Source organism: Ammodytes marinus (genome assembly GCF_949987685.1).
Source record: "Ammodytes marinus genome assembly, chromosome: 20".
In the NCBI taxonomy this organism is placed as follows: Eukaryota; Metazoa; Chordata; class Actinopteri; order Uranoscopiformes; family Ammodytidae; genus Ammodytes; species Ammodytes marinus.
The window spans coordinates 24,185,761-24,199,846 of NC_137224.1; the positions used below are offsets into that span (position 1 = coordinate 24,185,761).

At 41.9% G+C, this 14,086-nt stretch overlaps 1 protein-coding gene across 1 annotated transcript in view; it reads right to left on the reverse strand.

The window, feature by feature from the left end:
- jmjd1cb (jumonji domain containing 1Cb) overlaps positions 1–11,212 on the reverse strand; it is a gene marked incomplete at its 5' end in the record, with an annotated part of 158,126 nt that extends 146,914 nt beyond the window's left edge. Inside the window, one exon of the mRNA XM_080049193.1 lies at positions 11,057–11,212. Coding sequence (XP_079905319.1) covers positions 11,057–11,212 — 156 coding nt within the window. The remainder of the gene's footprint in view (positions 1–11,056) is intronic.
- Positions 11,213–14,086: the final 2,874 nt, after the last annotated feature.

The following is a 14,086-nucleotide window of genomic DNA, read 5'->3' on the forward strand; positions in this document are numbered from 1 at the left end:
GTCTATAACATTTGCTGTCAAAATACCCACAACACAAGCGAGTTATAAAGTTAGAAGACAACATGAACGGTGTCTCCACGGCACCATCACTGTGATCAGCGGAGAGTGACTTGCAGGGCTAAAATATAGGCTAACACTCGCCAATTTAGTCCAAGCGATTACCGCAGTAAGTTATTGAGACCACCCGCCACTTTGGCTGGGGAAAGATTTGTGCTCTGCCTGTTTTTCTAGCTAAATAAACGTGTGTCACTTCTATATGCCAGGGGCACGGCTCTCTCTACATTAAAAACACTATCAGCGTGCAGCGGTTAAGCTAGCGGCTACTGTTCAACAAAAGGAGCATTAAGGCTACGGCTTCAAAGTAAAAGCATTTCACTGGCTAAACATTAATAGCATTTCACTAGACACACGTGAGTTGACTTTTATTTTGAAGTACGCCTAACAGGAAGGTATCCGCTCACGAAGCCCCTTCACTATCAGCAAGTCTTCTGTTTTTACGAGTTCAATGCGGTGAAATAAGAGGACAGAAAGCTTGTCTTTTACAATATTTGTAACCCCAAGCTTACACCAACCGCTTTATGAACGTTAGTGGCATTAATTTTCAGTTACAGTAAGGTTTTATGCATCAAATTGTACCGGAAGAGCTATCTACTAGGCTGTGTCACCGCTGACTATTGGCTTGGCACTGCTGCTACAGCGATTTCGGCCCGTTTCCTCTGAAAACTTGTGTACGGGTGAAGATGTCAGATAAATTGTGTCTGAACGGGTTTTTTTTTTAAACCAAAAACTGGAAAACTGTCACGTTTTCACAGTGTAAAGTGCCCCATAGTAAGCAACAACAAGATAACGCCACAGACAAATAGACACGTCAATAAGCACAGAGGAATGGATAGGGTTCATGGGACGGTAGGTGTCACAACTCAGGCGCTAGGGGGCGTACGCAGCCGGCAGGCGCCCCGCCCGCAGCTGTCCGCGTTCTAAATCATGTTTATGTTTTGACATCTACGGCAGCTCGCAGGCTGCTGAGCCTGTTCTGTTGTCTCCTACTACAAGTTAAGTATCTCCCCCTGGTTGTAGGATGTCTCAGTGCTGCCCATACAGTCTATGGTGCTGCCACATAGTGAAATGCATTGTATTGCATCGGGCCTCACACTGCGCAACATAACGGCAATCCACAAATTTCTTAACGATAAAAGATCGATCATCGATTAATAATGCCCATCCCTAGTTCCTATATCTACCAGCAATACCAGGGACTTCATACAGAGCCGTTGTGAGCATACAGGCTGTCTAAGGGGCCCTTTACACGGTGAAAACGTGACAGTTTTCCAGTTTTTGGTTTAAAAAAAAAAAAACACATTCAGACGCAATTGATTTTAAATATTCACTCGTACATATGTTTTCAGAGGAAACGGGACGAAATCGCTGTAGTAGGCATGCCAAGCCAATAGTCAGCGGTGACACTTAGCATAGTAGATACAGTAGCTCTTCCGGTACAATTTGATGCATAAAACCTTACTGTAACCGAAAATGAATGCCACTAACGTTCATAAAGCGGTTGGTGTAAGCTACAAGTATTATAAATGACAAGGTTTCTGTCCTCTTATTTCACCACGTAGAACTAGTGAAAACAGAAGACATGCTGATAGTGAAGGGGCTTTGTGAGCGGCTACTTTCCTGTTAGGCGTACTTCAAAATAAAAGTGAACTCACGTTTGTCCAGTGAAATGCTATTAATGTTTAGCCAGTGAAATGCTTTTACTGTGAAGCCGTAGCCTTAATGCTCCCTTTGTTGAACAGTAACTTAACCGCTGCGCGCTGAACTATGGATGGTGTTTTTTTAATGTAGAGAGAGCCGTGTCCCTGGCATATAGAAGCTACACACGTTTATTTGGCAAGAAAAACCGGCAGAGCACAAATCTTTCCCCAGACAAAGTGGCGGGTGGTCTCAATAACTTACTAATCGCTTAGACTAAATTGGCGAGTGTTATATTTGAGCCCTGCACGACACTCTCCGCTGATCACAGTGATGGTGCCGCGGAGACACCTTGCATGTTATGTTGTCTTCTAACTTTATAACTCGTGTGTGGGTATTTTGACAGCAAATGTTATAGACTACGCATGTGTGAAGTGGAGCCGTGACGTCAGCATTACCAGGGAAAATGGTTTCGTTGTTTACAAGAAACCAAAACCATTGTGTTTTCCAAAAAATCCTCCCTGGGAGTTGATCTCAAAAACTTGCGGTTTCATGCCTGCGTTTGCTGTTTTCATGTAAATGATATAGTGCATCCGTGAAAATATTTTCGCGTATGCACCGTTTCGTGTTGTCGTATAACAGCCCCTAAGGGTGTGATGGCGATACCAGCAGTTAAAGGCTGAGCTTTACTCATTCCATATGCAAAACAGTCACAGTTTGTCTGGGTTGCTTGGAATCTTTTATTCAAATGATATGAGTTTACTATTGAGGATCATTTAAATTCATTTCGGTATGGTTAGCAACGAAAATAGCTCCAGGTTATCATTAGGGGTGTCACAATGCTCTAAATCCTCCATTCCATTTAAAATTTTAAGTAACAATTCAGTTCTCGATTAATTTATTTATTTTAGCGCTATTTCAGTCAAGGATCATTGGTGTTATGCCTTGATAAGTAACATACAGTATATTGGGCTGCAACACTGACCTTTGTTTTCAGCATGAATTAATCTTTTTTTTACCACGGGGTGCTACACAACAGCACAACAACGGTTGAGGGTAGCGCGACACACTATGTGAGGTCCAGTGTAACATGTATAGCATAGCCTGCAAACTGTGGTCAACTCACGGGGAATGCAAAATACTGAAGTTCAGCTGACGTTTCAGCAGTTGCTATGATGTCTTTTTGACCGCCACACAGGTAGGAGGTATCGGCCAGCGTCTGGTTCTTTCTTTGTCACCATCTAGACCTACATCATTTCCATCGATTTATGACTATCAATCGAGATCGTTACACCGCTTATTATCATAGATCAGTACTGGTATCTCTGGTGCTTGGCATTTTGTTACTGTATTGTGATTCTTATCAATTTCCATTGGTTTCTTTTGTGTTGGTTTTCTAATATAAAAAACATTAGGCCTATATGACTCTCAAATAGTTATTCCTTTGTGACCAGCAATGACAACAGAAGTAAGTAGCAAAGTACAACACTGAGTCCTACTCTTACCACAGCAGCTGTTGAGTAGTAGAGCCTAATATATTCCCAGGCTCTATAGGAGAGTTTATGGCTGTGTGTGTGTGTGTGTGTGTGTGTGTGTGTGTGTGTGTGTGTGTGTGTGTGTGTGTGTGTGTGTGTGTGTGTGTGTGTGTGTGTGTGTGTGTGTGTGTGTGTGTGTGTGTGTGTGTGTGTGTGTGTGTGTGTGTGTGTGTGTGTGTGTGTGTGTGTGTGTGTGTGTGTGTGTTTAAGATGGATGGGGGAGGGGTCCATCCAGCCAGCCCATCTTGGCTTCATATTACATTTTGTTTCCTTAGGCACCAGGAAACAAACCACTAACACTAAGTGTATCTAGTTACCGTGCTACCCAAACCCCACATAACCAGGACAGCACATAATACTGTTGCTTACTATGTGAATATCAATTAGTTCAATGAAGACTCATTATGAAACCACTCTACACACAACTTTTTTCATTTCAAATCAATGAACTGTTCTAATGTCACTTATTACAGACAAAAGACAGATGTATAACAACATTTAAAAAAGTCATTTTGTTACTACATCTTGCTGAGAAAAAGGATTTCATCACAATATTAACACATAATCCTGATTAACAATAATAATCATCTGATATTCCTGCCTATTTTGGCAGCTAATCACATATTTGACTATCATTTTCCCTCTCATAATTCAATACTATCCAACTGAAATCCAGACAAGTAAGTGTTTATTGCCAGGGCTTAGCTTTTTTCTAGGAATAATTCCGTATCATTCTGTTCATTTGGTATACACACATCTGACTATATCTGAATATTTCAAAGAACATTTATTTTCATGTTTAAGCTGTAATAAAGACTGTAGTCTGATCAATGCTTGTATGCATTCACAACCAACCCAGCAGAAAGCTTTCTACGCTGGCGGAACTGCAGCACTGCAACAACCATGTATGGATTGTGTATGTGGAAGGTTCTTCCACGGTCACAGCCTGTCATTTTCTGCTGATTAGCCACGCAGAGATGAACCTCAGGCCACAGCCCTAAAAAACAAACCAGCAACACACACAGCCACACACACACACACACACACATAAACACACACACACAGGCAATGACCTGGCTGCCTTGCTCTTTCCATTCACTGGGAATCCAGATGAGTGTGGCAGTTTTATGGCCAGCATAGGATTGTACTGCTAAGCTTTTTCTTTTTTCTTTCAGCTGGTTTCATTGCCCCCCAAGTAGTAATGTGTCTGCAAGGGGAATGACAATGCTCCTTAGATGTTCAGTATGTCACAGCTCTACTGACTCTCTGCTTAGTCTGAATGTTCATCTATAAGTAGGGAAGTAACCATGATGCATTGGGAGACAGTTGATCATCTGTTTCATGTGTGAACATTCAAATCCTGAATGAGATGAGAAATGATTGGTGATAGTCTTTTTAAACAGCACAGGGAGTAATCTACGTCTTTGCTTGTTTGACATGCCACATCACTACGTATAGGACCTCACCTCTAGCAAGCACAGCTCCTTTATGTAAAGTTACCATGGCAGCAGCTCCACTGCAGCATACAGACCATTGATATAGAGTGTGCACCTTCCAGTTTAAAATAGCAGACGTGGCAGCATTTTGGCTTCCTTCAGTCAGAAGTCCAAGGTCGAGACGTCAGGAGAATCTAAACGCTGATTGGCTGTGGTGACGCAACATCACGTGAAATTTTCAATATCTTCAATTTCAAGCAATGAATGTGTTTGAAGTGTTGGGCATGTTGAATGTGACATTGCGCCACGCCCAACATGTTCATCGCACCGCTTGATGTGCGTTCATGTGTAAAAGCATCTTGTACATTGACTTTGTATGTAATCTTACGGCATTCATTGTGTCCATCGTGTAAAGTGTGAAGGCACCTTAAAGGTTAGAAAATGAAGTTGTGCATTTGAGCAGATGGAATTTTCCTAGTGATTATTCGAATACTCGTTCTAAAAAACACACCATCAAAAACAACATTAATAATCCCAATGTACTGCCTGGCACCGAGCTTGTGGCACGATACAGAACGCTGCTTTGCTGTTGATGCTTTAATAACTTTTGAACGGTCAGAACTTCGGAGTTCCTTATTTTTCCCCGTGGAAGCGAACAGCTGTGTTGTGCCAAATCAGCTGTCCTCTGCGCCATCGTAACCCTTACAGGAGCTTTTCAATTCATCCCGGAACATTTTTCGGGGACTTATAAAACCATACAAAGATCCGAAATTGATCGTCTTTTGTGTCCATATTATATCCATTATTGGCCGGGTATTCCCATGATGCAAGATATGATAAGCAAGTGTGCGTTTGTGTGACAGTTAGGCTACTGCAGCACATGCACATCACGGGCTTTCTTCCTTCCCAGCCACTTTCTTTGCGGCCGGTTGCCTCCCTTTTTTATTCATGTCAGTCAAAATTCCGTGCTTATTAAGAGCGTCATCATATTCAGGAGCTATTTAGCATTCGCCATGTATGGTAGATTATGGGATGAAACTGGGAGGTGAAGTGGGATGACACGGGGTGGAGATCGTCTGCGCACAATTCACCGCAGGTGGGTAATTATAAAGGGAAGATTGTGTGCAGGTGTGCGCCGCACAGTTTTATAAATCTGATTTTTTTTTTTGCGCAGCACATTTTTGGCTTTGTGCGGACGCAATGTTTTAGGATGGTTTCTACGCACACTGTTATAAATGAGGCCCCTGATCTGGCGCTTGGTCATTTTGTGTCAGAAAATGGTTCAACGCGCCCAACGCACCTACCCAGCTAATGTCCCCCCCCCCCCCGATATATTTATTCCCCTAATCAACCATGGCTGTGATCAGACCCGACCCGACACAACAGCGATCATGTCCGCACAAAAACAACAACAACACGGCCAACAATTGTGCCAAAAGACAACTAAACAGCAACTGAACGGAACAAATAGCCTTAAAACAGCATTGCAGATTCACACCGCTCGGAAAAGAACACAAACAGCAAGGCAGCACCATACCAAACACATTTACAGCAGCATTGTGTGCACTGCAGTACAAAATAAAGGCAAGCAGCCTACATTACCCAACCTGGCTGTGACGGGACCGTGGCTGGCGTAGATATAAACACCGGTGCTTCGCTGTACTTGTCGTGAAAGTTCCCCGGACTTAGCCGTTATGTTTGGGTTCATTATATAGAGGTGGTGGCCGCACACAACCGGGTGAGTTAACTAATGCTATCCGACCGGGGCTAACTTGGTTCATTGGCTAAAGCACATATTCACTGATTTAACCAGGAAGTCCATTCTCCTGGCTCACTTTCCCCACGTCTTCTAACCCCGAGCGGCTTCATACAGCACCAGCCGCCCGCAAATACATTTCCTCCTCGGTGTTTCTCAGCCTCTGTGTACACGCTGTTCTCCCACCGTACCGCTATCGCGGCTAAGCGTCACGCGTTGGAGCGTAAAAAGTTACATTTCTTGAACTTGCGCGTTGATGCATTGGTGCGGTAGGCGCGCTGGTAACGCGGCTACCGCGCCCAACACACCGCTTTACCGCGAGTAACGCATCAACGCGCCTAAACCAATGGTTCCCTAAGCAAAAATGCCGATTTTCTACGCCTCTACCGCGCCTAACGCGTTTGGTGTGGCCGTACCTTAACTCCATAGATTTTGGAATCGTGATGAATTATACGGCAACATTATGAGGCATCGCAATGGTTGGCTATCCTGCATGACCACAAATCACTTTGTATTGTATAGGTCTTCACCTATATTCTACATTAACCATACAGTCATGTGAAGTCAAATAGACTGATGTGTTTGCCGGAGGAAATTGCATATCTTAAATCCAGCGGTTGGAGGAGTTTTTGAAACTCTTCTTTATCATATTAGCGTGTTCGTTAGCGTACAGTATGTGAGCGCCTTTCATACAGAGTAACCACCACAAGCCACTCTAAAATAGTACTTCATTAACCTAACTGCCTTTACTGGGCTTTTAAGCTGTACACTTACTAGCAGAGACTATTTTCTGCACCACAACTTGAGGAGTTTGTTGTTGGTGGGCGTATCACAGACACCTTGGGCCACTAATGATTGGTGAGCATGTGTGTCTCACAAGGAGGACAGCATTCATTTAGCAAAACCATTGACAAAGCATTTTGGACACTGGTTCAGGCACGCTGCATTTTGTATATTCATATTTATACAGTATACACCGTGTTCCAAATTATTATGCAAATTGGATTGAAGTGTCATAAACATTTAATTTTTAGTTTTTCAATAAAATGTATGATATTGTGTCTCAGGATGCCTTGGATCATTGAAATCAATCTCATACACCTGTGATAATTAGTTTGCCAGGTGATCCCAATCAAAGGAAATCTACTTAAGAAGGACATTCCACATTATTAAGAAGGCCACATGTTTCAAGCAATATGGGAAAGAAAAAGGATCTCTCTGCTGACGAAAAGCGCCAAATAGTGCAATACCTTGGACAAGGTATGAAAACATTAGATATTTCAAAGAAACTGAAGCGTGATCATCATACTGTGAAGTAGGGCTGCAACTAACGATTATTTTAATAATCGATTAATCGGTCGATGCTCCAACGTCCCGGAACTATTAAAAGTAATATTAAATGATAAAAAATGTAAAATAAACTTAACTGGGATATCACAAAAAAACATAAAATGTATGATGTACATTTATACAGTATAAGGGATGTCCATGGTAAACCAGTCAACCGATAACGATCCAAGTCTTAATTTATATCACTATTGATACTTTTCTATTATTTTGTTGAAATAGAACTTGTAGTATTATTGCTTTAATTGCTGATGATCATAGCTCAAGATAGGACATTAAACAGGTCATAATTCCATCTTTACTATCTATTTTATATTGCTGGGAAAACAAGTTTTTTTACTGAGCCGGCCTGAACACATCACATTTGACATGTCATCTTCATGCATGACAATGCACCATCTCATGCAGCAAAGAATACCTCTGTGTCATTGGCTGCTATGGACATAAAAGGAGAGAACCTCATGGTGTGGCCGCATCTTCCCCTGACCTCAACCCTACTGAGAACCTTTGGAGCATCCTCAAGCAAAAGATCTATGAGGTTGGGAGGCAGTTCACATCAAAACAGCAGCTATGGGAGGCTATTCTGACATCCTGCAAAGACATTCAAGCAGAAACTCTCCAAAAACTCACAAGTTCAATGGATGCAAGAATTGTGAAGGTGATATCAAAGAAGGGGTCCTATGTTAACATGTAACTTGGCCTGTTAAGATGTTTTTGATTGAAATAGCTTTTGATTTCAATAAATATGACCTTCACATCCTGCAAATTCAACAAATGATATGAATGAAATGAATCTGAGAAATATAATTTGCATAATAATTTGGAACGCACTGTATTCTTGCAGCCTTTGCTATTTGTTAATCATGATGTTTCCAAATGCATTTGCGCTTTGAAATTCTAAAAAAAAATTCAGCCCTAGTCATACTCTTTTATAGCCTGGCATACCCAGACCTGCCACTAGGCGCTGGCGCGTGTTGGTCTGGACACGCTCAGTTGAAGCTTTATCAAGAAAACCAGCCGTGATAGTAAACATCAAAGATGGCTGCTGATATGTTGTGTGAGTTTGAGACTGCTTTGGCCTCGACCCTTAACGATTTGGAAGACGGCACTCAAATCTTTCATTAGCAAGTAAGTGGAATGTTCTGTTTTGCCGACCGACAACGGCAAACGTTTAATTTAACAGTTTAACAGCTGTTCGCTAAACGAAAGGGGCTTACTTCACCTTGTGCATCGCTCTGATTGGTTGTAGTGCTATCCAACTGCGTGCAGTGGCATTTGAAATGCACGAGTAGGAGCCGCCCCTTGAGTTGGAAATTACTATTGATCGTGGCCAGACCCTCTATCGTTCAAGATATCAGGGTCTGGATTTCCAGGCTAACTCTTTTATTCATTTAAATTGCAATAATTGTGTACAAAGATATAGAGCTATGAGCCATTGCAATACCCAGTATGTTGCTCTACTGGCCTATCTGACCACAGACACTTGACAAAAAGCCTGACAGCTTGGCTTGACACACTTTTTTTCTAATCTAATCTCCAATCCTTCTCCACAGTATTCACTCAGCTAGTTAAGCTTCTTGCTAATGACACTGTGCCCCATTGTATGGAATTAAACCAGAGCACTACTCACTGCTTAAATCACATCACACACAAGGACCAATTTTACAAGGGAATTACCAAGCTGTGAGCATGTTTGTTAGGCCAAGTACATGCAATATGCTGTGAAGACACGGGGAACTTGGATTTAGACATGACATTAAGCTATGACACTATAGGACTGATGTATTATTAATAAATAAAGAAGACCACAATAGCAGGTCCAGAGTGCAAATTATGCCACATCACTATTCCTGTCAAAGAACCATATAACTTGATGTTAACGCATGGTATGCAGCATAAGTGAGTAGTTAAAAAATGCAACAAGGACCTGGGACATGTACTGTATGCTGGCCTCAATTTATGCTTTACAATACACACACACAAATCCCCTATACAGTATATCACTGTCCTAATGCAATAGCACTTATGTAAACCCAAATCCAATCACTGTGCTGGGCTTTGACCAGTTATCTGTAGACAGGAGGATTGTGTGAACAAAAGAAAAGCGTGAACAGGCACACTGCACAGTGAGACGGGACTGTGTAGGCCAGCTAAGGGCTTGTCAGGGCAAATATTTCATTGTTTGCTGGTTTTGGCATGTAAGCCCATAATGAAAATAGCTTACAGACCAGTATTGTGCCAAGATTGTCTGCCCACAGACTTTATAAATGAAGAATGCAATAGTCACACCTCAAGCAGAAATTAGGTTTGCTCCAGAAAGCTCAGAAAGGTGGTACCAAGGAGCTGCTTTAAAATGTCAGACAATATTCTACACACGAAGACAGCTGCCCATTGTTCAGCAATTCAGTTTTATGTTTTTACAAGTCCTAGCATTCCAGTCTGGGGGGGGGGGGGGTCAGCAGGCTGAAGGCGCTTTCTTGTCGATCACTAGGCTACGCTTAAATGACGTGGACTGTGACCAATAACCACGAGGTAATTAGGATCAGCTCAACATAAAGGCTGGGTAACGCGGGGTGAATCTAGAAAGCTAGTCTTACCTCTGTCTGTCAGCTGATTTGCAGTATACAACAGATTAAAGCATTTAGCTGCTCGTGCTCGGGACTCAAATTCCTACACATGCCTTCTTGCTGTCGCTCTGAGAGGACAACACGATATCAGGTTACATTACTGTTGTTTTCCTCGATGACAACTTGATTACTTTATTATAACGCCGTATATAAACCCTTATGGCTTAAATACAGTGTCCATAGATAAGAGTTCTATGGTTTGTCCATTATCAGCACCAACTAAACATGAAAACACGGAGGTGTGTCTTAGCCAATATCCATTGTAACTGGTTTATAGCCTATAGACTACGTTTGAATAATCAGCCGTTTAACGAATTTTGTCTGGACCAACACTAACAGTTTGCTTACCATAACCGCCTGCTGGTAGGCTAGTTTGCCTTCCAATAACTTGCTTGTTACGCGGTCATATTACTAGTCAACTAATAGGCTACATGCAACAATTACAATGATTTTGTTGGAAGAGCTTACATACAAGCGATCTATAGCCCTAGTCTCTTGCCTAGCCTATATAATAACCTTAAGAGATCCATCCACAAAATAATTTCGGCCTGGCAAGCCCGCAAAATTGCCTAGCTGTCTAGCCACCAACCACAAAGATTTTTACCGTTTGCATTGCACATAACAGAGCAGAGAGGAGGACTGTATCAGCGCGGTGCTTACCGTCAGGTCGGGGTTGTCGCTGTCACAGTGGTTCACGGCTCGTATGACGCCGGACCTCCACGGCCAGCGAGCGATGTCGCCTATCTCCGGCGGCTCGTCCCCGGTCACACAGAGGAACCGCTTCCCGACCAGCTCAGGCCGAGCCTCGACTGCCATGGCCCCTTTGCTGGTCAAACCCCCCACCCCCCCCGCGAAAAAACTTCCCAACAACGACGCCCTTACCACCGACCTGTCATTTACGACATTAAAACCAGCTCAAAAATAATCCAACGGTACAAAGAAAATAAAAAAGGAAAAGTCGTTCTTTGCTAAACACCGAGAAAACCCGACCCGGGGGATTTAAATCTGTTGCAGTCTCGCTCCCCCCGCTCAGGCGTCAGTCTCTTTTCTCTCACTGTGTAAAAACGGTGGAACATTAAACCGCATCACCACCGCCATCCATACTTGTGTTTCTCCGCTGGATCCTGAGGCATTCACAGACGCAGAACGACTGTGTCCCTCCGCTCGGATCAGAGTAGCCCACTCCGCTCAATTGATCCCTACCAGTACTATTTTCTTGAAAAATACTCGTACTAGTAAAATTGCCAAGACTAGGCCTACTGTGAACAGCAAAGTGTTGACAACTAGTGCTTCTATTAGCCTACTACTTAAATAGTACGTCTACAATTGGTCGCTCTAGTGCTACTTCAAATAGCCTATCACTCTATTTTTTTTAGCCTTACAGTTTATATTTAGCTAGCCTACATTATCCGACAGAGAAAAGTAAGGCATGTAGCATTTATTGTGTCGTAAAGGCCTATATGTCCAGACAAAGGGCCACTCGTTCAAATATATTGCAGCAGCAGATCATTCATGAACTCTAATTTCCACTTTAATCAAATGTAAATATTTAAGTTGTAATTTTTCATTGAAAAAACATTTGTCTATTTTATTTTTGAGTTTTATTCTCTTTCAGTTTCAGCATTACACTTAACTTCAAATTACTACATGTGACAGTTTCTCTGCATTTATGTTCTGTGTACAAAGGGAACCTATGCAAAATAGTTAACCTTCAGTAAACCACCTTGCACCTTGTGCAAATCACTATAGCATTAATGAAATGAATAAAGATGCTGTAACACACCAGGTTTTTCCTAATTTCCTACAAATGACTAAAACTCTTCTAGTCATACCTTGTTTTCCATTGTATGACGAACGGAATAATGCGATATATCAACTAAGATTTCACGACATTGAAAAAAATAACTGCATCCATCTTTGTCACTTATACTATTGTTTAACATAAAGCAATGCACATTTTAAAAATCAGCCTGTACGCAATCCGCATTATATTCATTATTGCATTGAAAAACTAGTATTGACACTAGATAGAGTATCAATTTCCATAGTATATAGAAATTAATGAAAACCATTGGCCGATAAATAAGCTGAGTGTACAGAGGACTCATAAGACAAAGTAGGAAATAAGAAAAATAGTAGAGCTGAGGTGGTTCTGGTGTGAAAGAGATTAAACAATTGAAGGGAAATAACTGTTTCTCTTTCCTCCTAAACGTCGGTTCACCCTGACCAAAAATCAAATCTTGGCAGCCCAGTTGAGAACAATGTAAAAACACAGGCAGGTGTAAACTGTGTATTGCATACAGATGGAATGATACCCATCTGTGCATCACTACATTGGCTGATGGAATATAAACACAAACGGTCAGGTGGTCAAATTTGATAGAGTTCAAATAGGGAGGGGAAAATGTTGCATCATATTTCAAGCAGCTTTCACTGTAATTTGGAGAAAGAGTTATTTATTTAACCTTTATTTACACTCGAGATATCATTGAGGGGTGACCCTCATTTGCAATTATGTCGAGAAACAAAACAACAATACATATACAATGCAAATACATCAAATACACTATCAACTGAAGCTCCTTCCTCAATCTGGCCAAAGGATATTTACATTGAACAGGCAACGTTTAAAACCTGGGAGTCAGTCCAATAGGAAAACCAGGGAGCAGACGCAGGAGTCCGGGGAAGCAAAGAACAGGCAGTGTATAGACATCTATGACCTACTGCCTGTCTGGAGTGAGATGCAGGGAAGGAAGTGGGAGGGAAAAGCAATGAGCAAGATAATTAGTGGAATGGAAAGCAAAAATGTGGCAAACAGAATAATCAAATCAGAAGCTGGCTGGAGTCGTGACAGCAGGACACCTTGGAGGTATTGACAGAGATTGTTGTCATGTCCCAGTTAGAAAAATGAATGGGATGTATGATTCTCCTGGCATTGTAGAATACTATAAAAATCTGCATAGTGTTTTAATTTTGAAATATTGCAATATAAAGGAAACTGCTGAACAAAACACTACAACGCAAGATGATGTTGTTGAAGTTACTGAAGGTGGAAAAGATTCTGGAAACGTTGTTGTCAAAATCATCTTTTTTCACAATCAGTAAATATCTCCTCACAGTCACGCTACCTGTTCGTACAGTGTGTTTGCGCTGAAAAAACAAACACAATGTTAATACACAGCTCGGGCTCTGTAAATGGGTAGTTGCTACAGCGGGCCCACTTTGTTATACACTTTGTAAACCCTGGTTAACCCTCACCCATTTTTTTCTGCACACACACAGTATGGACAGGTAGCAGATTCACTGATTTTGACAAAAAGGGATTCTGACAAGCGTTCTCCAGAATCACTGACTCCACCTTTAATGTCACCTTGTGTGTTGTCTATGTAACTGATTCATGCACATGCTCTTTAGCAGCAATGATGTGATACCTAATGTTTTCCAAAAAATCTATTTGCTCCGTTTGTTTTATTGGCATATGTTTCTGATGGCATTTTTTGGTGTGGATGTGTCTTCAGTTCAGCTGTGCTAGTGTTATGCTGTCCCAGACAGGCAGTGTGTGTGACCAGAGAGACTCTACTGGGAATCTCCCTCATGCTGCTGCACACTGCCGCAGCCACCTTCATGAATAACAAGTAGCTATGAATCCAACCCCCCTTCACACACACACATTCTCCCATCATACGTACA